The 22,314-nt window shown below is 41.0% G+C and overlaps 2 protein-coding genes across 8 annotated transcripts in view; one reads left to right on the top strand and one right to left on the bottom strand.

The window, feature by feature from the left end:
* XNDC1N (XRCC1 N-terminal domain containing 1, N-terminal like) overlaps nucleotides 1–3,982 on the bottom strand; it is a 39,341-nt gene extending 35,359 nt beyond the window's left edge. Inside the window, 1 exon segment of the mRNA XM_025848419.2 lies at nucleotides 3,914–3,982. The gene's annotated coding sequence lies outside the window, so the exon portion shown is untranslated.
* Nucleotides 3,983–4,304: 322 nt separating this feature from the next.
* RNF121 (ring finger protein 121) overlaps nucleotides 4,305–22,314 on the top strand; it is a 78,051-nt gene continuing 60,041 nt past the window's right edge. For 2 of the 7 annotated variants that reach the window (XM_025894092.2, XM_025894094.2), the window contains exon 1: nucleotides 4,603–4,689. In XM_025894092.2, the coding sequence (XP_025749877.1) occupies nucleotides 4,627–4,689 (63 nt within the window). In that variant the 5' untranslated portion in view covers nucleotides 4,603–4,626. Of the gene's footprint in view, nucleotides 4,480–4,602; nucleotides 4,690–5,584; nucleotides 5,694–7,939; nucleotides 8,079–22,314 lie in introns of those variants that run through there. The other 5 variants (XM_073879643.1, XM_073879644.1, XM_025894093.2 and 2 more) reach the window with 5 other exon arrangements.

Raw genomic sequence — 22,314 nt, forward strand, 5'->3', positions numbered from 1 at the left:
AATTATGCCTTAAGTCATTCACCTTTATACCCTTAGAGCCTAGCACATAGCAAAGATCCAACAAATGTTCAACTATATATACAGGTCTATCGGTTTTTGTCTTCCTTTTATTTATTTATTTTTTAAGATTTTATTTATTTAATTGACAGAGAGAGAGAGAGACAGAGAGAGAGGGAACACAAGCAGGGGGAATGGGAGAGGGAGAAGCAGCCTCCCCGCCGAGCAGGGAGCCCGATGCGGGGCTCGATCCCAGGACCCTGGGACCATGACCTGAGCCGAAGGCAGTCGCTTAACCAACTGAGCCACCCAGGCGCCCCTTTGTCTTCCTTTTAAAATCAATCTTCTTAAACTTGTTTTTCATTGTTACTCCCCTATTAGGAATCTTCAATGGTTTGATGTATTCGAATCCCTTTTTACATGGTAGGTACTTGATAAATATTAATGCAGCTTGGCCCCTCAAAGCATCTACAATGTAGAGCTCTACATTTTCTGCTTCATCTGCTCCTATTCCTTCCATCAGAGGATGTGTTTTACCTCTCACTGTTTTATTTTATATTAAAGTTCATTATGGATATTTGTACTTTGTCTTTTGCCAAACTTTTTATGAAACATTTTAAATATATGCAAAAACCACACGTTAGTATAACGGACTCTTACCCATCCATCACCTAGCTTCAACAATTCCTTGGCTAGAGGTGTTTTAAAGTTGTCTGAATGCCTTTAGTAGGATCTCTCTCCAAATATTTATACCCTGCCCTTTTTTACCCATGTTCATTACCCATCTGGCCCCTGAGAATGAGTCCATGACCCCTGAAAAATTCTTGGCCATAATATTTGGTCTTCTTGCCTCTTTCCCCGCTCCCTCAACCCCCAATTCCCCCCTCCCCCCATCTCCAAGCCTTTCTTCATGCCATCACCTCTGGCTGGAATGCTCTTTCCCTTTTGCATTTGTCAAATAGAATGCATCTTTGACGCTCAAAATATCACCTCCACCTCAACCAGCTCAAGTGATAGTTCCAACCTCTTGATTCTGTGTTACAATTATCTGGGTATATGTCTTATGTTCCTTGACCAACTGTAGGCTCTTGGAGGACAGGCTTCACGTCTAATTAAATTCCGTATCCTCAATGTAAGAGGGAGAAACAGATTAGCAAATGTCTGCTGAATGAATGACCATAAAAATTGAGCTGCAATGGACCAGCAGTCATGGAGTGCTTATAGTGGGGCAGACTGCTGTGACAGTGGTAACAGTTAATAAAGGTCATCCAAAGGTCAAGTACTCGTCACAGGTCACATTCAATATGGTGCCATGGCTTCAAAGAGAGAAGAATGCAAGATGAATCCTGAGTCACCTCTCCAGGCCTTCAGATTAATTAGAGTTGATAATTCCCACAACAGGAACTCACTGAACTTCAGCAATTTTTCCTACTCTCTGCATACAGAGATATAATGGATATATAAAAATAAATGATATGGTCTCTGTTTTGGAGAAACTCCTAGTATCCCATTTGTGATCTGATGTAAAAACTCCACCATTTCTCATCACTAACATACAGATGACTGACTTGGCCAGCCCCAAACTATACTCTAGGCTTGGAGACCCTAAGCTGCCAATCTTGGATATTTTATTTAGTTAATATTTTGGGGGTGTCTAGTAGGTACCAGGCCCTGTACTGGTACTGGATACACAATGATGAATAAGATATATACAATCATTTTCAGGAAGATCATAGTCTATCAAATTGCTTGCTGTTCTCCAAGATTAAGTTTCCAACCTCCTTGCACTTGTATATACTGTCATTCTTTTTTTTTTTTTGGCAATGGCATGTTTACTCTGTGTGTCTCCCCAGTAAGTAGTGAGCACTTTGAGGATGTGAATTTTTGTCATGTTCATCATTTCCCAATTTTGGCACTACCTATGGGAGGTGCTGAAACACGGCAGGCATAAAGAGCCATTGAAAAGAGTAGTTTATTAAGTCAATATAATGCCAATCAGAATTTCAGCAGAAGTTTCTGGCAAACATGACAAACTCATCAACCAATAAAGGGCCACAAATTGCTACAACTCTAAAAAGACAGATCAAACAGATTCCAGAAACAGACTCAAATAAATAGGAATTTACCATCTTTTGATTGTAAGATAGAACAGAATCATGAGTCTGTCAAAAAAAGATGAAGGAATATGTGGTGTTCAAAAAATTGGCCCACTTGTGAAGAAAAATAAAAGTAGATCCCTATCTCATAACATATTTAAAAAATTATACTCAAATGGATCAAAGATGGAAACATGAAAAACACTTTAAGGTAACAAAAACAAAGTTAAAATAGAAATGACTGACTCGAAGAAGGCATCTGCAACACATAAAAACTTGGATAGTATTCAGAATATATATTTTTAAGTATTACAAATCGGTACGAAAAGGGCAAACAGTCCAATAGAAAACTGGAAAGACGATAGAAATACAATTCACATAAGACCTGAATGACCAAAAAATCCTCATACTTCCTGGTAATAAGGAAATTGCATATACTTTTCCTCTAAGACCAGAAAAAATTAAAAAATTAAAAAGTCTACAATGTAAAGGATTGGCAATAACATGGGAAAGAAGACAGCAATACAATTCACATAACACCTGAATAACCAAAAATCCTCATACTTCCTGGTAATAAGGAAATTGCATATACTTTTCCTCTAAGACCAGAAAAAATTTAAAAAATTAAAAAGTCTACAATGTAAAGGATTGGCCCTCTCATAAACACTTCCAGCCCATCTTAATTCTGACTAGCTACATTTCAAGAACAGCCACATATGTGTGGCTTGTAGTTAACTTATTTGAACAGTGCAGCTCTAGAGAGACTCATCTGTGTACAGACACATACAATATTTCTAATAGCAAAAAACATAAAATTCTAATGTCCATTAGTTGAAGAATGGATAAATGGAATAGTAAAATACTATATATATAATATAATGGAACACTACCTAAGAGTTAAAAGAAACGAATTAGATGTAAATATACATGAACATGGACAGTCCTCAAAAAATATAGTGAAAGAACAAGTTACAGAATGATATAGAAAATAGCACTTATTTTCATCAAAAAACAAAATGAAATAATACAATTACATTGTGAATACCCATAATTTTTCTCAGTGGACTGGGAGAATACCCAGTTAACTATGATAATAGTTGTGTCTGGGAAAGATTTAAGAGTAATGGGTCTGAGAGAAGAAGACACAAATAAGTTCAAACTTTATCCGTATTATTTTATCTTTTTAAAAAATGAGGACACAAATAGATCATGATGTCAAGAGTCAATGTGGGGTGGTTGGGTTATAAAGTATTTATAATATTCTCTGCATTCTTTTGCATAATAAAAATAATTCCTTTTAAGTAAATAAGATGCCTGTGGATGGTTCCTGTTGGTCCTAAAATAAAGTGGACACGCACTCTATTGTGAGTCCACTGGTCATCCTTGCACTATTCACCCCACAGATCCAGCTGGGACGCCCAGGGGTAAGTGTGCAGAGGCCATAGGTTTGTAAGGTGTTGGGTCCGGATGCACAGATAACGAGGGGCTGGAAATGAGTTAGGTAGCTTTAAGTTGGGGTGCAGCACAGAGAATAAGGTGTATGCGTGGGGGTAAAGATAGGAGTTGCGGACGCACGATGTGTGGTAGGAAAGAGCACGGAGATTTGTAAAGCGACCTTAAGGCGTGAGAGGGCAAGAAGCAGTTTGGGGGCCGCGGAGGTCCCGCAAGGCTCTTCTCTCAGCTTCAAGAGGCTAAGCGGCGCAGCCACTTCCCCCGCGCCCCGGAACGCGCTGTTCTGTGCATTCCTTGATGGCCACCCATTCTCGGCAACTCCCTTCCCCATCAACAACCCCCCAAGCCCCTCACCCGGGACAACGGACCTCGAAGAGCCACCGCTACCTCAGATCGTGGACCACAAACCCATTCTCCCGCCAATTCTGCCCTCTGACCTCCGCCTTCTGACCCGGAGCACGACTCTTTACGCCTCCCCAAGTCCGGGAATTTGTTCTGTGGCCTCAAGAAGCCGCTGTTTCTGAAAGATGACTCCCATCGAGGCAGGAAGACATGTGCTATAATCAGCAAAATACATTCGTGTGTATCTATGTATGTTTTATGTCTATTTTTTGAAATGTATATTTTATGCAAATTTCCACTCACTACAAATCTGTCCAGAGCGCGGAACTTAAACTTCCGGGTCAGAGTCAATGCATTCTGGGGAACGTAGTCCTCAGCTTCCACGCTTCACTCCTTGCAGCTCAGAGTGAGGGAGCGTCGCGAAAGTTGACGGTTTAGAGCCTCTTCTTTTTGGCTGTGCAAAGGGGAAAATTGGTGAAATATTTTCACTAAAAATAATACAAGTCCAATTTCTCATTCTCCAAGAACCCTCCTCCACCGAAGCTTGGAAGTGCATGGAAACCGCCTCTCCCTGACCTTTAAGGAGTAGCAGGTAGACGGTCTCTTAGTCCCTCTCGGAGCTCGGCCTGCCTTGATGCCCCGCCCCCTGCTGGAGCTCGAGCCGCCGATTGGTTAGGAGCACTTGAGCGGCGGAAGCAGCTGGCTCGCGCGGGGACGGGGGAGGGGGAGAGTTGTGAAGATGGCGGCAGTGGTGGAGGTGGAGGTTGGAGGAGGTCCTGCCGGGGAACGGGAGCTAGATGAGGTAAGAAGAGTTCAGAGTAAAGGAGGGAAGAGGCTCAGCCTGAAACTGAAGGGAGGGGAGGAGAGGTATCGGGAGTAGGGTCCTAGGGGAGGCGGGACCCTGCGAGGGAAGGAGCGAACTGGGGGGCGGGTGCGCGGAGAGGGAAATCAGAGGTACCCTGGACTCGGGGACTCGGGGACTCGGGGACTCGGAGACTCGGAGGTGGACGTGGGGGTAGAAGACTTGCAGTAACCTCAAGGGTGGAGATGGAAGATAGGGAGAGAAGCCAGAGAGGATGGGGGTGTTAAGATTTGAGATTATTAGCTGGGGGTCCTAGGGTAGGACTGAAGGGCTGAGAGGTAGCTTGAGTTGGAGGGGCGTGGACTTCTGTAAGGGCTTTCGCTGTGGGAGATTGGAGGCTAGGTTTGGGGGTGGGGGTTGGGGACGCGGACCGGGGAAGAGTGCTAATCTAGTATTATAGCGTTATTTTTATGTAAGAACTATTTTACTTATACTTACACTCTAGGACTTTATACATAATGTGTAGTCAGTAAAGTTTTGGGCACTGAATGGATGAATGAATGATTATATACCGGAATTCATCCATTCACTCATTAAACATTACATATCATCTTTGTGCTGAGTCCTGGGCTAAGTGCTAGGGACATAGGGGCCCTCCCATTGAAGAGCCCACAGCCTAGTGGTGGGAGACACACAAGGAAGACTAATCACTGCATCAGAGGTATAATGATGGCACTGAAAAGAGGGGGCCAATTTAGTTTGGGCTAGGGAAGGGTTTCCAAAGGAACTGAGTCTTATGGGGTAAATGATTCTCTGTTTCTGCCTCCTTCTAAACGTATAAGTTCTTTGAGAGTGAGCTCCTTGAGGATGTATGTCCCCTTTACCTGTTTAATAGGCATTTAACAATGGATGTATTCAATTACCAGTGGTCCTTGAATCACTAGGAGGAAAGAGACATTGAGTTTGAAAGGACTGAAGGGACAGCTCTGAGAAGTAAAGAGAAGGTGAGAAAGGAAAGGGAGATGATTCTGGAGGCCAAAGGTACATTCACAACAAGGGGTGCTTGTGGCCTTGCACAGGACAGCATATAGACCATATAGAGGAAGGGGATTGATCGTCAGGAATGGAACCAAGGGGATCTCTGAGTGATCAGAATCTTAGAGGTCCTGGCTCTGTTTTTTGTGGGTGACTGGGGAAGACTGGGGGAGAGGCCTCTCTCAGAGAAAAGGGAGTAGAAGTGGACTTGAGAAGTCAAGACTGTTGCTTGGTGGTGGGATGACTTGGTAGATTTGGTTTACCTGATTGGGATCATTAAGGTGGCAGGAGACTGAGTAACCGACAGGTGGTTAGAGCAGGGGGAGATTTTTAAAAGAAGCATTTTAGACCCATACCTCCCAACCACTAAAGGTGTTTGGATACCACTCGGTTGGTGACATGGGGTGGTTGTGGAAATGACCTCCAAGGCCCCTTCCAGCTTTAAGTTTCTATGATTACAGTTGGCTGTGGTTCAGTGAGATATATTTGAAAGCGCCCTGGAAAAAGTAAATATAGTATTGAAGTTATTACATATGGTTTGTTAGTCATGAGCTCTCCTTTGAGGGAGGCTAATTTCAGTTACATGTATCAGGGTTCATTGAGATAAAGAGCAAAAGTATTAGCAGAGAAGAAAACTTAAAGTTTTGATTGTAAGACATTTTTTATTTTTGCTTCTTAGCTTTTGTTTCCTTATGTTTTAAGAACTTAAGAGCTTCTAGTTGTATAATATACTTAGTATATTATAGACTTAGAGTGTCATGCCTAGAGGTCAGCTTTATATATAACCCACTAGCATCTGTCCCAGAAACTTCTGTTACTTGTTTTATTTACTGAGAAAGAATATAATCTGTAGTCTGGAAATTCTGTATGGACTGGTTGTGTCTTTTGTGTGTTTGAGGAAATAACTCTGAGAAGTAGGAACAGCCAATTATCCCTTCAAGCTCCCTTCCCCTAAACAAGCAAAAACTCGGAGGCCTGGTCTGGCAGGCCTTAGTTTATGTAATACTAAAGTCTACCCAGCTGTTGCTTAGCAGCCTTAACTAGTGAAGAAAAAGGTGAAATCCATCCTTATAATTTGTAATTATGAGGTCTACTGTGTGTTATGCACTGGCAATTCAAAGATAAGACAGGATCTTTACCAACTTAGAGTGTAGGGAAGAGACATGCAAATAGCTCTATAGTGCTAGATAATTGTTATAATGGAAGTGTGTAAAAGATTCAATGGGGCAAGCACTTGAGTCTGCTGGGGGGAGTCAGTGAAATCTTTGTGTTAGAGATGGGTTTTGAGCTGAAAAAATAAAGGTTCGGTTTACAAAGAAGTAGTGACTTGCATGTGGTGTCACAGTTGTCTCCCTGTAGCCCTTTCTATTTGGTAGAGAGACTACGGTGGGGCCCAGATAATGGTAATGGATAGCCTAACTAAGCCGCAGTTGGTGCTCTGTGCCACTTCTTTGGGAAGGTTGTACATGCTGTGGTTTTGTTCTTCAGGATTTTGTACCTGTGTTTTCCAATATCAGATGCCATTAGTATGATAAGTTGGAATAGCAGCCAGCAGTTCATTCATTTCTTTCCTCTTTTGTCTTTTCATTATTTGTTTCTCTAGTAATTGAGGTAATTTAGGCTTTGCTAAGTGTTTCTCTTGTGTTGCAGAGGTGTATGGAAAAGAGGGTTTAGGAAATGAGCTACTGGTGGAAAAGGTTACTGTTTATTGAGTTCTTACCATAAACCAGCCTCTGTTTAAAGTCCTTTACTTACATTATCTCATTCATTACTAATAGCACCCCTGTGAGTTAGGTGGTATTAATTGCATTTTATACATGAGGAGACTGAGGCTAAAAAGATTGGTGTAACTTTCCTAGGATTCCACAGTTGGTGAGCTGGGAGGTGCAGATTCGAACCCAGGTCCGCCTGTGCTATCCTGAGCTTAGCCCATGCTATACAGAGCACCTTGGTTCCATTTCTCCATTCTTTATGCTCTGGGGATAGGTAATTTAAAACTGTATGGTCTTATGATATCATGTGAAAGTTGATACATACATTTCATAAGTGACTGTGATTCCAAAGAGTATTTTGAGTCTCTGATTTGTGACGGTAACTTTATTAGTATTCCCTATTTATGATCAAGAAAGTTGAGGTTCAGAGTATTATGAGAATGCCCAGGATCTTGCAACTACTAAGTGGTATCACTAAGATTTAAACCCATTTTTTTTTCCAGATTCCAAAGTACTTGTTTCCCCTCAGTTTGAAGACCTAAACTGCAGACTTATCTAAACAAGTAAACTACCCCTTTCTTTATATACAGAAGTTTCATCTCCAAAACACGAAGTAGCATTTCATTCCTGAGAGGTGTAAAAGTAAGGATTAACCAAAGGAATATTGGTTTTTCTATATAGGTCCTTTAATTTAATGATAATTTGATTCTGCTGGACCCCCCTTCCCCCCCATGGGAAGAGTGATTAGCTTAATGGTATTTAGGGAGATGAGAGATGGGTCTAGCCAGCTCAGGCTAGGTATTAAACAGGCTGTGATAACTGGTTAAACTCAGTTCTTGTTCTCAACTTGCCAAACCACGTGGTGCTGGAGGATGTTAGTAGGATAAAGCATGGTTACGAGATAGGTGGCCCAGAAGCAGACCTACTCCTGGAGCCAGTGAGTTCCTCCTGGAAGGTGAGGCTGGCCAACCTCAGAGAGGAATTGGAGGCATCATTTTGGCAGAGAGAGCTGGCTTGGGACCTAGGGTAGAAAAAGCATGTCAACATCCGATCAGGGCCAGCCGGCCTGCCTGGCCAGTGCCTGTGAATTCTGGATGCATCTACCCCCAGTGCTTGTTCATCTGCCAGAATGATGTGATATCATGCAGATCAGTGAGTAGTTTCCGGCTCAAGTTCAAAGCAAGTATCCCAGTCTACAACTAACTTGAAGTATTTGTTGTCTCAAGTGTATAATTTACCTCATATGGGCCCTATTTTATTCTTCTTAAAAGAGGAGATTGAACTAGATTGGTGGTTTTTAAACCTTTGTTTAGCCACAATACCTTTTATTCAAGCAAAATCTCGCTTTGAAGCCTTGGGGTCCTTAAGGGGACTCAGAACCCCTTGGGTTTCTCAAGACACACTTTGATAATCAGGGAGCTCTTTCCTTCTGCCCACTGATTGGATGACCCTACTCTTGGTTCCTTCAGCCCCCCCACACCCCCCATACTTCCCCTAGCCCAGGCCTACCAAGGATTATTTTGTCTGTCTTCCCCACTAGACTCTTAGCTAAATGAGAGAGCAGAGTCCAGATCTGTCTTGCTCGTTGTTGTAGTTCTTTCCCTCAGCATGCTGCCTTGCATACAACAGGCTCCTACTAAGTGTTTGACAATTATTATTTTTGAGTAATAGTAATACTGGCTACCAGTTAGTGAATGTTTGTGATATGCCAGCTCCTCTGCTTAGTAGTACATGGTTTTTTTTAGTAGAATGTTTACAACATCCCCATGAGAATTGAACTGTTGGACTAAGTCATGTTTAAAACTTTCTGGTTCTAACATACCGTGCACCATGTTTCTGGTTACTGCCAGGTCTTTGTTGGTGCTGACCTGTCTGCCTAGAATGCCTATCCTTTCCCTCTGTGTGTTTCTAAATGTACCTGTACTTAAGGTTTTAGCCCAAGGCTGTCTTGACTTTTAGAACTATTCTGATCTACACTGATGTCTTCTTTCCCTGCCTTTGATGGTTTTCTCTGTGTTCATTTATAATTCATCAACCTTTTCTGAAGCACCTTCTTTGTACTAGGCACTGTGCTATGCTTGAGGATACCAGGATGGAGAAGGTGTGATAATTGCCTTCATGGAGTTCATGGACTAGCATGACAAGAGAAACACTGATAAATAAGTACAAAAACATGTCACAGGTGCTGTGCTAGGTAGTAGATGTGGTGGGTGCATCAAGGAGAAAGTTGCAGTTGGTGTCCTATCTCCTCTTCCCTGCTAGACTGGTAAACCCTTAACAGATAGGCTGTGGAAATCCTTGCTTCCTCAAAGTAGTAATTACTGCTTTGCTTTGTTTTGTTTTTGTTTTTCTTCCTGTGGGTCTCTCCCTGTAGACGTTTGATAAATGTTCCTTGTTTCCAGGGGTTTTCTTCTTCAGAGATTTTTGGCCAAAGCCACGGTCTTATTGAGCAATTGAGGTTTGAATATCTGACCATTTTTCTTTGGATTATTTTTAAGGCATGTAAAATGAGTAATAGCATAGTGTAGTGGGAAAAAAACAGAGTAGTAAACAATACACTTAGGTTCTAGACTAGGAATAGCAGATTTGTTTTATCTTGGAGGCAGCGAAATGATAATAGATGGCTTAGAAGGCTGTGTTGAGGAGGATTCTGAGACCAGGGCTCAGCAGGTGAGTGCTGAAGGTGAAATAAGATACTTAGTCTGTTCCAGGTCCTGTGCCGAGTGTTCTATATGCATTATCTAATTTAATACGAAAACCTTACAGTAGGTGCTATTATGGTTATCCCCATTCTAAAGATGTGGAAACTGAGGTATAGAGAATTTAAGTAACTTGCCCAGTGTTATACAGATGGGTAAGTGACAGAGCTGGGGTTCAAATCCAAGACGACTCCAGCACCTTTGCTCTTAACCACTCTGGGCAGTGTGAGTACTGTGTACTTCTAATATTGTCCTACACTGAACATGTCTGTATGTATATGACTTCATTTACAGAGGTAATTGAGGGGTCGTGCATTTGTCTGTCTCCCACGAGATTAAGTTCTCCTTGAAAGCCTTATCCATCCTTATATTCCTGGTGCCTGGCAGAGTATGATTCAATAAATGCACAAAGATGTGAATTCATGAAAGATTTCAGCCTCTCTCTACCTCACTTCTCCATCTGTGAAATAAATGATAGGTTTGGACTGAGATGATGTTTTAGAGATCTTTTGTAGCTTTGCAAGTCCTGGATCCCAGTATTTTACCCTGTCTGTGTTTCCTACAGTTCCTGTCAGGTACTCGGGTACTATTTCTATCAGGTAAATACTAGTGAATGATTTAATGAATGAATGTATAATTCTTGTTAATAATCTGTGCTAATAATATTAAGTTGAGAGAAGAAAAAAATGGTGGTAGGGAAGTTGTAGACAAAAAGGCCTACATATAACCTTTGACTTTTTAATGCAGTCAGCGTCTCATACTTTGGCAGATACCCTGTCTGCAGACAGTGTTTCCCATTTGGTTTCCCATAACACCTCCTATCACCAGCCCCCTCTTGCTTTTTGCAAGTCACGTTTTGATTAAGCTTATATCTTAATAACTCATCTACTTCCAGAAGGAATTTAAGGTATCATCTGGTCAATAAAGGGGGATAGGAGAAAGAGGAGGAAAAGATGAAGAGGAATGTTCTAACTCTTTGAATGCAGGGACTGTCTTTCTTTGTCCATTCCTCAGAGCTTACCCAGTGCTTGGCACATAGCAGACATCAATATATTTATTGCATAAATGAGAGGGGCGCCTGGGTGGCTCAGTCAGTTAAGCATCTGACTCTTGATCTCAGCTCGGATCTTGATCTCAGGGTCATGAGTTCAAGCCCCATGCTGGGCTCCATGCTGGGCTTGGAGCCTGCTTTAAAAAAAAAAAAGATATCATAAATGAGAATGCTCATAGGTGTGGGTACTGTTCAGGATGAAGTAAGTATCGACTCAATAGCAAAGGTTAACTGACATGCTTAACTGTCTGTTCTTGAAGTAACACAATAGCACCTGATAACATTTGCTTTTAAACTGCTTATGAAGCATTTCCATTTGTAATTAATGGCATATTGCTCCTTACCAGTGAGTCATAGGCACAGAATCTGAGGACTTGCTCTCTGCCGCATAGTACCCTATGTAGATTTCTGCCAGCACTTACCATGTTATATTGTTCATCTCCTCGATTAGGCAGTGAACTCCTGGAGGGGACAACCATACCATTTTTCATCTCTGTGTTCCTAGCACCTCATCTCTCACAGTGGCTAGCATAGAGTAGATATTCAAATGTTTATTGAACTTGAGTCTTAAATCTAGTCCATCACCCATGTCGAACGTCCCCAGCAAGTGATCACTCCCAGTCTGTATTTAAATCCCTCTAATGGTAGGGAGCTTTTTTTTCTGTGGTCAGCCTATTCCCTCTTTGAATACTTCTGGTGCAGTATTCTTCAAATTGGGCTAGAATTCTTATTTCTGTAGCTTCAGCTTTTTAGTACTCATTCCTTTTCCTAGATCCTGCTTCTTTGCCTCTTTGACCCATGGAAGCACATGCAAGCACAGGCACTGCCAGAGGATGCCTCTGGGGTGTGTAGGCTCAATCCACATGGGGCTATTTGTCCTGAAAGCCTACTCCCTGAAAGCCAACCCAAGATAATCCATCTGGTGTCCTGCCTTATCTCCACTTTATTTCTTTGTGTTTTCCATTCTTGAAGTTGCTATCTTTTTGCTCCTCAGAGGAAAATCTGTAGGTAAACATAAACTCATTAGTTCTCTCTAAAGTGCAGCTTTCCTAAGGGAATGCTGAGTTATGGCCATGGGGCTTTTGGCCCTGGACAACTAGGGAGAAACAGTGGGGAAAGAGGAAGCAGGGAACGAGGCAGAGAGCATAACCATAAGCCTGCCAAGGTTTGTGTTCCCTCCATTCTCCTTCCCCTTTCCCAGTAGGGTGTTCTCAATAACTTAATATGTCTGTTACTTAAGAGGATTCCAGTGACATTTTATTTCCCATTGCCCATAGGATTGAGCCTGACCTCTTGAGTCTGTCAATTAGCACCCTGCAAGACAGTTTTTTCTTCTATTCTAATGATAACAGTAGCTAACTTTTTAAATACATACTGTGTACCAGACACTATAGTAAGCATTTTACATGGCATTAGCTCTTTTAATTCTATTATAATGCTATTAATATGTTCATTTTCTAGATGAGAAAAATGGAGACACAGCTAAGTAATTTTAATTTATTTAAGATTGCCTAGGTTTTAAGTGGAGGTAGGATTTGAACTTGGCTATAGAATTCCATGATCTCTACTGCTGGTGTGCTCTATTACATGGACTCACTATTTTCAAAGTTCACCACATCTTTATTGAGCATTTAATTATGCCAGGTACTCTGTTTGGTCTTGGGAATTCATAAATGGATAATGAGACTAACTCTGCTCCAAAAGAATTCATGGTCTAGTGGGGGAGAAACCATCAAGTGATAATGACAATATAGTATAATGAGTGGAGTTATATACAAAGTACCACAGGTACATGGATGGAGTGTGTAAGTGTGTATTTGCGAGAGTTAGGGAAGACTTAAGAGAGGATATGACATTGGGCTGATTATTAAAGAAGGGGTGAAAGTTTACCATATGAATAGGAGGCCAGTTTATACCGAGTAAGTGAAATCACATATGTGAAAGAATGGAGGCATGGAATCTCTAATCCTTAAGCATACTATTCTTCACTACTAAAACATTTGTTGATAACTGTTTGCTTCATGCAAGGCATTGTGTTAGGCACTTGGGTTGAGAGAAAAGATGCTAGATCATGTTTCTGGCTTTCAAGGAGCTTATAGTTCTGTTAGAAAATAGGACATGTAGTCCAGTTGGAAAGATAGTGGCTATAATTATAACATAAGAGGTCCTAGGGGTGCCTGGGTGGCTCAGTCATTAGGCATCTGCCTTTGGCTCAGGTTATGGTCCTGGGGTCCTGGGATTGAGTCCCACATTGGGCTCCCTGCTCAGCGGGAAGCCTGCTTCTCCCTCTCCCACTCCCCCTGCTTGAGTTCCCTCTCTCGTTGTGTCTCTCTCTGTCAGATAAATAAATAAAATCTTAAAAAATTAAGAGGTCCTAATTACCTTATCAGTACAAAAAACAAAGTACTATGGGGGAAGCAAATCCCTTCTCATTGATATGTTAGGGAAGACTTCATGGAGAGGGAGCCTTCTGAGCTGGACCTTAATGGATGATTTAAATGTCACTCGAGAGAGAACTTCAGGAATAAAGGCCTCTAAGTAAATGTGAAAAAGAAGGATGTATTTGGAGATCATCAAGTAGGTGAGGACTAAGTGCTAGATCTAGAAAAATAGATTGGGGCCAACATAAGGTTGATTTTGAATGCCAGTCTGAGGAGTTAAGATAGGCTTATTCATTCCTTCGGTCATCAATTATTGAGTGCTTATATATGCCAAATACTATGCAGGGGAAACAAAGATGAAGACCTGGCTCCTACTCTCAGGGGGGTGATAGTCATGTAGGGGAAGACAGACATGGAAACAAATAATTGTGGTATAGTGTAAGTGGGTGTTGTTATATACTATGGTGACCCAAAGGAGGGAGTGATTAACTCTGCTTAGGAGAATCGTTAAAGACTTAACAGAGAAGATGCTTGAGTTTGTTCTTAAGAATTAAATTTGAGTTCAATAGGTGGAGTCTGTGAGGTAGGGAAAAATGGTACAGCAAATTGAAAAGATAAGCAAAGGCTTGCAGGTATTAAACAACATGGAATATTCTGGGAACTGAAAGTATTTCTGTATAACTGAAATATAGGCTAAATGTAGGGGGATAACAGTGAGCTCTAAGGTTGGAGAGGCCTTTATAACATGCTGAGAAGCTTGGGCTTGTAACATGTTCAGATCTATATCAGAATAATCAAGTCTGATAGAAATGTAGAAGTTATTTTTGGAGGGAAAGAAGAAATTAGTTGGGAGTACTTCAGTAGCTAAGAGATAATGAGGATCTGAGCAAAACCAAAGGCAGTGAAGGTGGAGAAAAGTGAGCAGCTATAAAAATATTAAATAGCAATGCTTCCACTTATTTTTTTGTGCTTTCCATTCCCTTCCCTAATTCATTCACTCACACATTCATCAAGCATTTATTAAATATGTCATCTGCATTGTTCATTCAATCTTTCTTCAAATACTTGTGCCTTCAGTATGACAGGCATTTTTCTAGGTCCCAGTAACTCTGCAATGAACAAGACAACCAAGGTCCTTGCTCTTGTGAAGTTTACTTTCTAATGGGGGCATGCAGATAACAAAAAGAGAACTCCAAATGGTGACAAGTCCTCTGAGAAAAGTAGGGTGATGTGACAGAGAACAACTAGGAGAGGTTATGAAAAGCTTATGAAGTGATATTTGAACCAACACCCGAATGAAGAAGACCTAGCAATTTGAAGATTTGGAAGCAAACGTATGTCAAGTGGAGGGAGAAGGTACAAATCAGTGGGATGAGTTAGGCATGTCGTGGGACCAAAGTGAAAGCCAGTGTGTCTGAATCATAGTCCAAATCAAGGAAAAACGTACCAATGAGGTCAGGGAGTTTGGCAGAGTCAGAACCGTAAGGCCTCATAGATGCTGCTAAACATGTTGAATTTTATTGAGAGTACAGGGAAAAGATTTTGGATGGTTTGAAAGACAGGAGTGAGGTGAGCTGGTTTGCATTTTTTTTTTTTAAGATTTATTTATCATAGAGCGCCCTAGTAAGCATGGGGAGGAGCAGAGAAAGGGAGAGGAAGAGAAACCTAAGCAGAGCCTGAGGCGGGGCTGGATCTCAAGACCCTGAGATCCTGACCTGAGCCAAAGGCACTTAACCAACTGAGCCACCCACGTTCCCCTGCTGGTTTTTGTTAACAAAAAAAAAAAAAATCTTTCTGGCTGCTTTGAGGAAAATGAATTGTAGAGGGGCATTCAAGGAGAGTACTTAGGAGGCTTGCAGTAGTTCAGGTGAGAGATGATAGCGTTGGGGGTGGAATAGCAGAGATGATGGGGAAAAGTGGATGAATTTAGAATATGTTTTAAGTAGAGCCTACAGGACTTGCTGGTGGATTGGATATCAGGTATAAGAGAAATAATCAAGCTTGACTTTCAGGTTTTTGGGATTTGTTTTGCTTTAACTTGACTAATTGGCAACACCATGGTTGACGGTACCAGGTATTGAAACAGGAGGGACCAGGGTAGAAGTTTTCGGGGGGAAAAGAGGAAATGTGAAAAATTCTGTTTGGCCATTCTGTTTGACATCATTTCCACTGTTTGTTCAAGGGAGAATTACTCAGTCTCTGTGTATTTCCAAAGCATGTGCTTTGTGTGCAGTGCTAGGTGTGAAGTATGAGGGGGTTGCTGAATGAGTAAGACCCATTCCTTGTCATCAAAGCTGTTAACGTTAAGTAACATCCATCTAACATTTATTGAATATATACGGTGTACCAGATTATAGGCTAGTTCTTTGTTTTTTGTTTTTTTTTAAGATTTTACTTAGAAAATGCACGTGCGAATGGGGGGTGGGGGCAGAGGGAGAGGGAGAATCCCAAGCAGACTGTTTGCAGAGCCTGATGTGAGGCTCAGTCCCACAACTCTGAGATCATGACCTGAGCCGAAGTCAAGAGTCACATGCTCAACCGCTCAACTGACTGAGCCACCCAGGCACCCCGAGGCTGGTTTTTTGGTTTTTTTTTTTAAAGATTTTTTATTTATTTATTTGAGAGACAGAGAGAATGAGAGAGAAAGCACATGAGAGGGGGGGAGGGTCAGAGGGAGAAGCAGACTCCCTGCTCAGCAGGGAGCCCGATGCGGGACTCGATCCAGGGACTCCAGGATCATGACCTGAGCCAGAGGCAGTCGCTTAACCAACTGAGCCACCCAGGCACCCAGGCTGGTTTTTTGAATGAAATACAAAGGTGAATAAGATTCAAACGATCCTCAGACCCACTTCACATCCAGTAAGATTGCTAAATGGGAGAAGATATTTGCAAATCATCTTTCTGATGAAGAACTTGGATTCAGAATATATAAAGAACTCTTACAATGCAATGAAAGATAAATAACCCAATAAAAACTGGACAATCTGTATTGACTTTTCTCTCACGAAAATATACAAATGGCCAGTAAGTGTATGAAAAGATGTTAAACATCATTAGCCATCAGAGAAATGCAAATCAGAACCACAATGAGATACCCATTATGATACTATAATAACAAGGACATAATAACAAGTGTTGCCAAGGAGGTGGAAAAATTGGAATTCTCATGCTGCTAGTGGAAATGCAAAGCGATGCAGCTGATGTGGGAAATGATTTGGTGGTTCCTCAAAAGGTTAAGCAGAGAGATACCAGATGACCCAGTAATTCCACTCCTGAGACATACACTTGAGAAATAAAAACATGTCCACACAAAAGCTTATATACAGATGTTCATAGCAATATTCATAATAGCCCCCAAGTAGAAACAATACAAATGTCTATCAACTAATAAATGGATAAATAAAACATATATCCACATAGTGGAATATTATTTGGCAAGAAAAGGAGTGATACTGATACATGCTAGAACATGGATGATCCTTGAAAAAACACGTTGTTTGAAAGAAGCCAGTCAAAAACTGCATTTTGTATGATTTCATTTATATGAAAGGTCCAGACAAGGCAAATCTATAGAGATATAAAGTAGATTAGTGGTTGATTAGGTCTGGGAGTGTGAATGGGGAGTTGGCAGATGAGCATGAGGTTTTTAAAGTGATGGAAATGATTTATAAAATAAGATGGTTGCACAACCTGTAAGTATATGAACATTCAGTTGTCCACCTAAAATGGATGCTGTACCTCAACAAAGCTTTTTTTTTTTTTTTTTTGGTGGGCAGCAAAGCAAGGTTTGTTGAGTGATGGCAAAAGTGATAGTACAAAGCTCCCAAGGAGGGAGGGGACCTGAAGGGGTTGCCTCAACAAAGCTTTTAAAAAAAGAAAATATCCTTGACCTCAAGATGCTTAGAGTCTAGTTATGGAAATAGACTCAGAAACAAGTATAAAAACTAATAAATGTGACCTTGGAGATATATGTAAATTGCAGATTTCTTCAGAAGAGGATAGGAATCACTCCACCTGAGGATATCTAATAGATTCTAAGCATCTTGAGAGTGAGAGCTGTTATTTATCATTGTATCCCCAGTCTAAAACTTAGCATATGTTCATCTAACAGTTGTTGAATGGATGTGTGAATGAATAACAGTGGAGAATGTCTCATGGAGGAGGTGATATTTGAGCTACATCTTCAAGAGTGAATAGAGATGAACTAGACAGTGAAGGTGAGGAAAGAATTCTAGGGAGAGAAGATGGCACTGGCCAAAGCACTGAGCGATAAAAGGGAAGAGCATGTTAGAATGGTAGGTGGTTCAGTGTGGCTGGAGTATTTGGTGGAAAGTGGTGAGATAAGTAGCTAGTTGGACCAGATTATGAAGTACCTTGTGTGTCATACAAAGAAGTTCGGGCTTTAATCCGAAGGCAATAGAAAGTTATCAAAGTCTGTCTAAGTAGAGGGCTGATGGGGTCAGTTTTGTATCTGAGAAAAATCACTGTGGCTGCTTTTATGTGTGAATCTGTTCTGGCAAGATTAGATTCAGGGAGATCACTTGGAGGTCACTGCAATAGTCTAGGAGAGAACAAGGGATAAAGTCTGAGGTGTGGCAATGAAAAAATTCAGGGGAGATTCCATAGGTGGGTAGATATGATGAGCAGATGAATAGAACAGACTATAAAAGCTTTAGGAGTTCATAGAAAGGATAGTTTTGCTCTGGAAGGGTTTCTGGAAGAGGTGGCATCTGGATTGGGTCCTAAAAGAATGGGTAGAAAGGTATAGAGTACATGGGAGGTTGGAGGGCATGTAGGAAAAGGTGAGAGAGGAGGGCCAGGTGGGGAGGAAGCTAATCTGAGAGGTAGGAATTTGATGGGAAAGGAATTGAAGAACCAGAGAATGGTAGGTGCCCCCAAATTTGATAATTGTTGAATGGGAGAGAGGTCATTAAACTATTCCTTCTACTTTTAATATATTTGAAAATTTTCATTAGAAAGCTTCCCACCTTAACTGACCTAGAGGATGAGCTTGCCTTCCCAACTCAGCTGGCCTGGCTTTCTGGTGATGGTAGAGAGGGAGGGGTGACAGGCAGACAGCAGCCACAGCTGTTGTTACCACCAGCATCTACTTTCACTTCCCTGTTCAAAGTGTGCTGTCGTATCAGGCCTTAAAGTTTGCCTAAGCAGATTCAACGTCTGCATGATTCCCAGCTGATTCATGAGGTCCTTTTTAAAAGTGAAGTGGTTGCACTTTGATTTATTGGCCTTGAATTGTTGGCAAGGCTACGGGGTTGAAGAAGAATGTGAATGAGAGGAAAATGGAAAGCTACAAATATGGAGAGCCTGTGAACCTTTGTACTTGTTATCCTTTTATTTTTGTTTTTTTCTTTAAATTTTTTATTGTTATGTTAATCACCATACATCACATCATTAGTTTTTGATGTAGTGTTCCATGATTCATTGTTTGTGCATAACACCCAGTGCTCCACGCAGAACGTGCCCTCTTTAATACCCGTCACCAGGCTAACCCATCCTCCCACCCTCCTCCCCTCTAGAACCCTCAGTTTGTTTTTCAGAGTCCATCATCTCTCACGGTTTGTCTCCCCCTCCGATTTACTCCCCTTCATTCTTCCCCTCCTGCTATCTTTTTTTTTTTCTTAACATATATTGCATTATTTGTTTCAGAGGTACAGATCTGTGATTCAACAGTCTTGCACAATTCACAGTGCTCTGTATTTGTTATCCTAATCACCCAGTGGACCAGAGCATCTGTCCCCACAGGATAGAGGAGGAAGCCAGCCTTGTGTGCTGTATTCCTACCAGGTCCAGGAGATAGCTAATCTCTCCTTTCTCTGTGCTTACGTAGCATTTTGTTAAAATGTCAGTGGTTATCCTGGTCATACTATTTTATGGTTAATAGTCTGTTGTGTCCTGTCTCCTCCCCTTCCCTGCCCCCCACCAACTGTGACTACTTCAAGGGCAAAGGTTGGGTTTATTCATCTCTAATTTTTATGAAAGAATGAAGTCTCTAGCTGCGTGATTGATCAGTCTCTAACTTGGAAGGATCAGCTGGGACCTCTGAAATGCCAGTTTGCCCTGGTGGATGGGGTTCCAGAGTTTAGGGCCCTTTGCAGTTAGCAGGCACTTGAAGCCAGGACAAGAGGCCATTCCCTGACTGATGGATATTTCTGATGCATGCCTATGGTAGTCACTTAGTAAAGTTTCATTGATTTAATTTGGTAGCATCCTGTTAAATCACACCTTACTGCACTGAAGGCATTTTGTTTTTAGTTCTGTGGTAACTAAGGAAACTGTGGTAGTTCGGAAAGCCAGGGTATTACAGCTGACTCCAAAGCTTGGGAGTTAGACAGATTTGGTGTGAATTATTACAGCATTTTAGCTTTAAAGGGGCTCAAAAATCACCTAAGCTAACCCCATCATTTTATATATGGGGAAATTGAAGCATAGAGGAAGTTCTCTGTTTATTGACATAGAGCAATTAAATAGCTCTGCTGGATTACTAGCTCTTCTCAACTGCTCTTCTCTTCACTGAGAAAGGTAGTCATTGCCCTAAAGCCCTTTCTTGGGGTGAAAAGTGGGAATGAGATAAAACCCAAGGAACTAAGACATAGCACATGGGGTAAGTTTTACTGGCTGTCTCACCCAGCATGGTTCTCATGTTGTTGGAAACCTTTTGGGGAAACGAGTATCTATAGTGTAGCAACAAAATAGTCTCCCTTTTCACTTTCTTCTCTTACCATGTTTTATTTTCCTTCATAACACTACCAGAATTTATTTCATATGTATAAATATATGTTTATTTACGTGTTTATTATCTGTCTTATTAGAAGTTAAGTTTTATAAGGGAATAGACTTTGTTTTATGCTTGTCTTGTGATTGAATGAACAAACACATATTTATTGGGTACTTTCAGGATGCCAGGTACATGCTTCTCATGCCTTTGGTGTTTGCAGGTCAATGATATGTCTGTTTCTTTTTTTGGGGGGAGGGGGTGTGATTATTCATGAATGTATCTAAACCCATCCCGAACGCAGAATACACATTATTGTCAAGTGATTTTCTGATGACTTTATAGTGCTCATATGATTAGAGTGAGGCTACTTTTTATTGTGGATTTAGGCAGTGAGATTTAGTGTGAACTTAAACCTCATGCTGCTTGATCAGATAGGCCCAGGGAGAAGAGACTCTTAGAAGCAGTAGAGCAAAGTAACTTGGCAGCTGGGGAGACAACAGTTGCTCCATAGCTGTGGGGAGACGGCAGGACCCAGGGCTGACTTATCCATTAGGCACAGTAGACAAGTGCCCAGAGACCCACAAAAGTGTCTTTAATTTCCTTTAAGAAGAAAAAAGTGAATACAGTCCAGCTTGGATTATACATCTTTATAGCAATGCAGTCGTAAAATACATTTTTGCATGTCATCCTCGCACAGAATCATCTCTGTATTGCTCCAATAGTGAGCACTATATTTAAAAATATATCCGTATGTATTTTTTTTTTTTTAATGGAGAAAGGGGCCCACAAAGGCAGAAGTACCTGGGCCACATGAAAATCATAATGTGACTCTAGGAGGACATTGTGACTAGTCATTGATTTGGTCATTTGAGGCCCTAAACACAGTCTTTGATATCTCCCGTAAGTTCTGTGTCCCTTTCCGCATCACTCTTTGCAACTGTGATCTTCAACGAGTCATTTCTTTCCTTTATATCTCATCTCTGCCTTTTGTAGAGTGGAAACACTTGGGCTCCCTGGGCTGAGTAAATTCATACTTTTGAATTATTTTATTTTTTATCTGTCTTCTCAAGGGCAAGAAAAAAGTCTGGTTCATCTGTGTATCCCCATACCTAGCCCCGGACCTGCACATTTAGAACAGGAGTACCTTACGTGAGAATTGAGTAAATGAATAAATGTATCAAACTTCACAGATAGCTTTGAGGCCTTATTTATTTGTTTTCTTGTTTATGTACTTATTTATGGTATTATATACAGTTCTCCAACTATCTCTTGGTCTTTTCTGATGTTCTGTCAGCAAATTTATAGAGCTGTGAGGATACTCAAGAAAATGATGTGGGAAACAGGGGTATTGTACCATCTTAGAAAAGAGCCAATGTGAAGAATCAGGTGCACATGGGGAATGAATGGTCTTCTCAACAAATGATGCTGAGACAACTAGTTAGCCACATGCAAAAGGATGAAGTTGATCCCTACCTCATACCATATACAAAAATTAACTCAAAATGGACCAATGACCTAAATATAATAACTAAAACTATTAAATTTTTAGAAGAAAACGTAGTCCTAAATCATGGCCAAATCATGATCGTTTCTTAGATATGACACCAAAAGCACAAGGAATTAAAAAAATAAATAAGTTGAACTTACCAAAATGAAAAACTTTGTGTTGCAAAGGACACCATCAAGAAAGTAAAGAGAACCCACAGAATGGGAGAAAATATTTGCAAGTCATATATCAGATAAGGGACTTTGTATCTGGAATATATAAAGATCTTTTATGACTCAACAATAAAAATGTAAAATATGCCATTAAAAAATGGACAAAAGTTTCTGATACAGCATGTAAGAAGCTTGGAAATCACCACTTTGTCCTAACAACAAGTAAAAAACCAAACAAACCGAAAAATCAGTAATTCTTAGATTTGTAAGAGAAGTGAGTTCATAAGGGCAAATTGCTGCCTGGAAAATTGGAGAGACCAATAGTTGAATACAGAGAATCACAACTTACAGA

The sequence above is a fragment of the Callorhinus ursinus genome, unplaced genomic scaffold (genome assembly GCF_003265705.2).
Source record: "Callorhinus ursinus isolate GAN/ISIS: 27379988/994484 unplaced genomic scaffold, GSC_fseal_2.0 scaffold35, whole genome shotgun sequence".
Taxonomy (NCBI): Eukaryota; Metazoa; Chordata; class Mammalia; order Carnivora; family Otariidae; genus Callorhinus; species Callorhinus ursinus.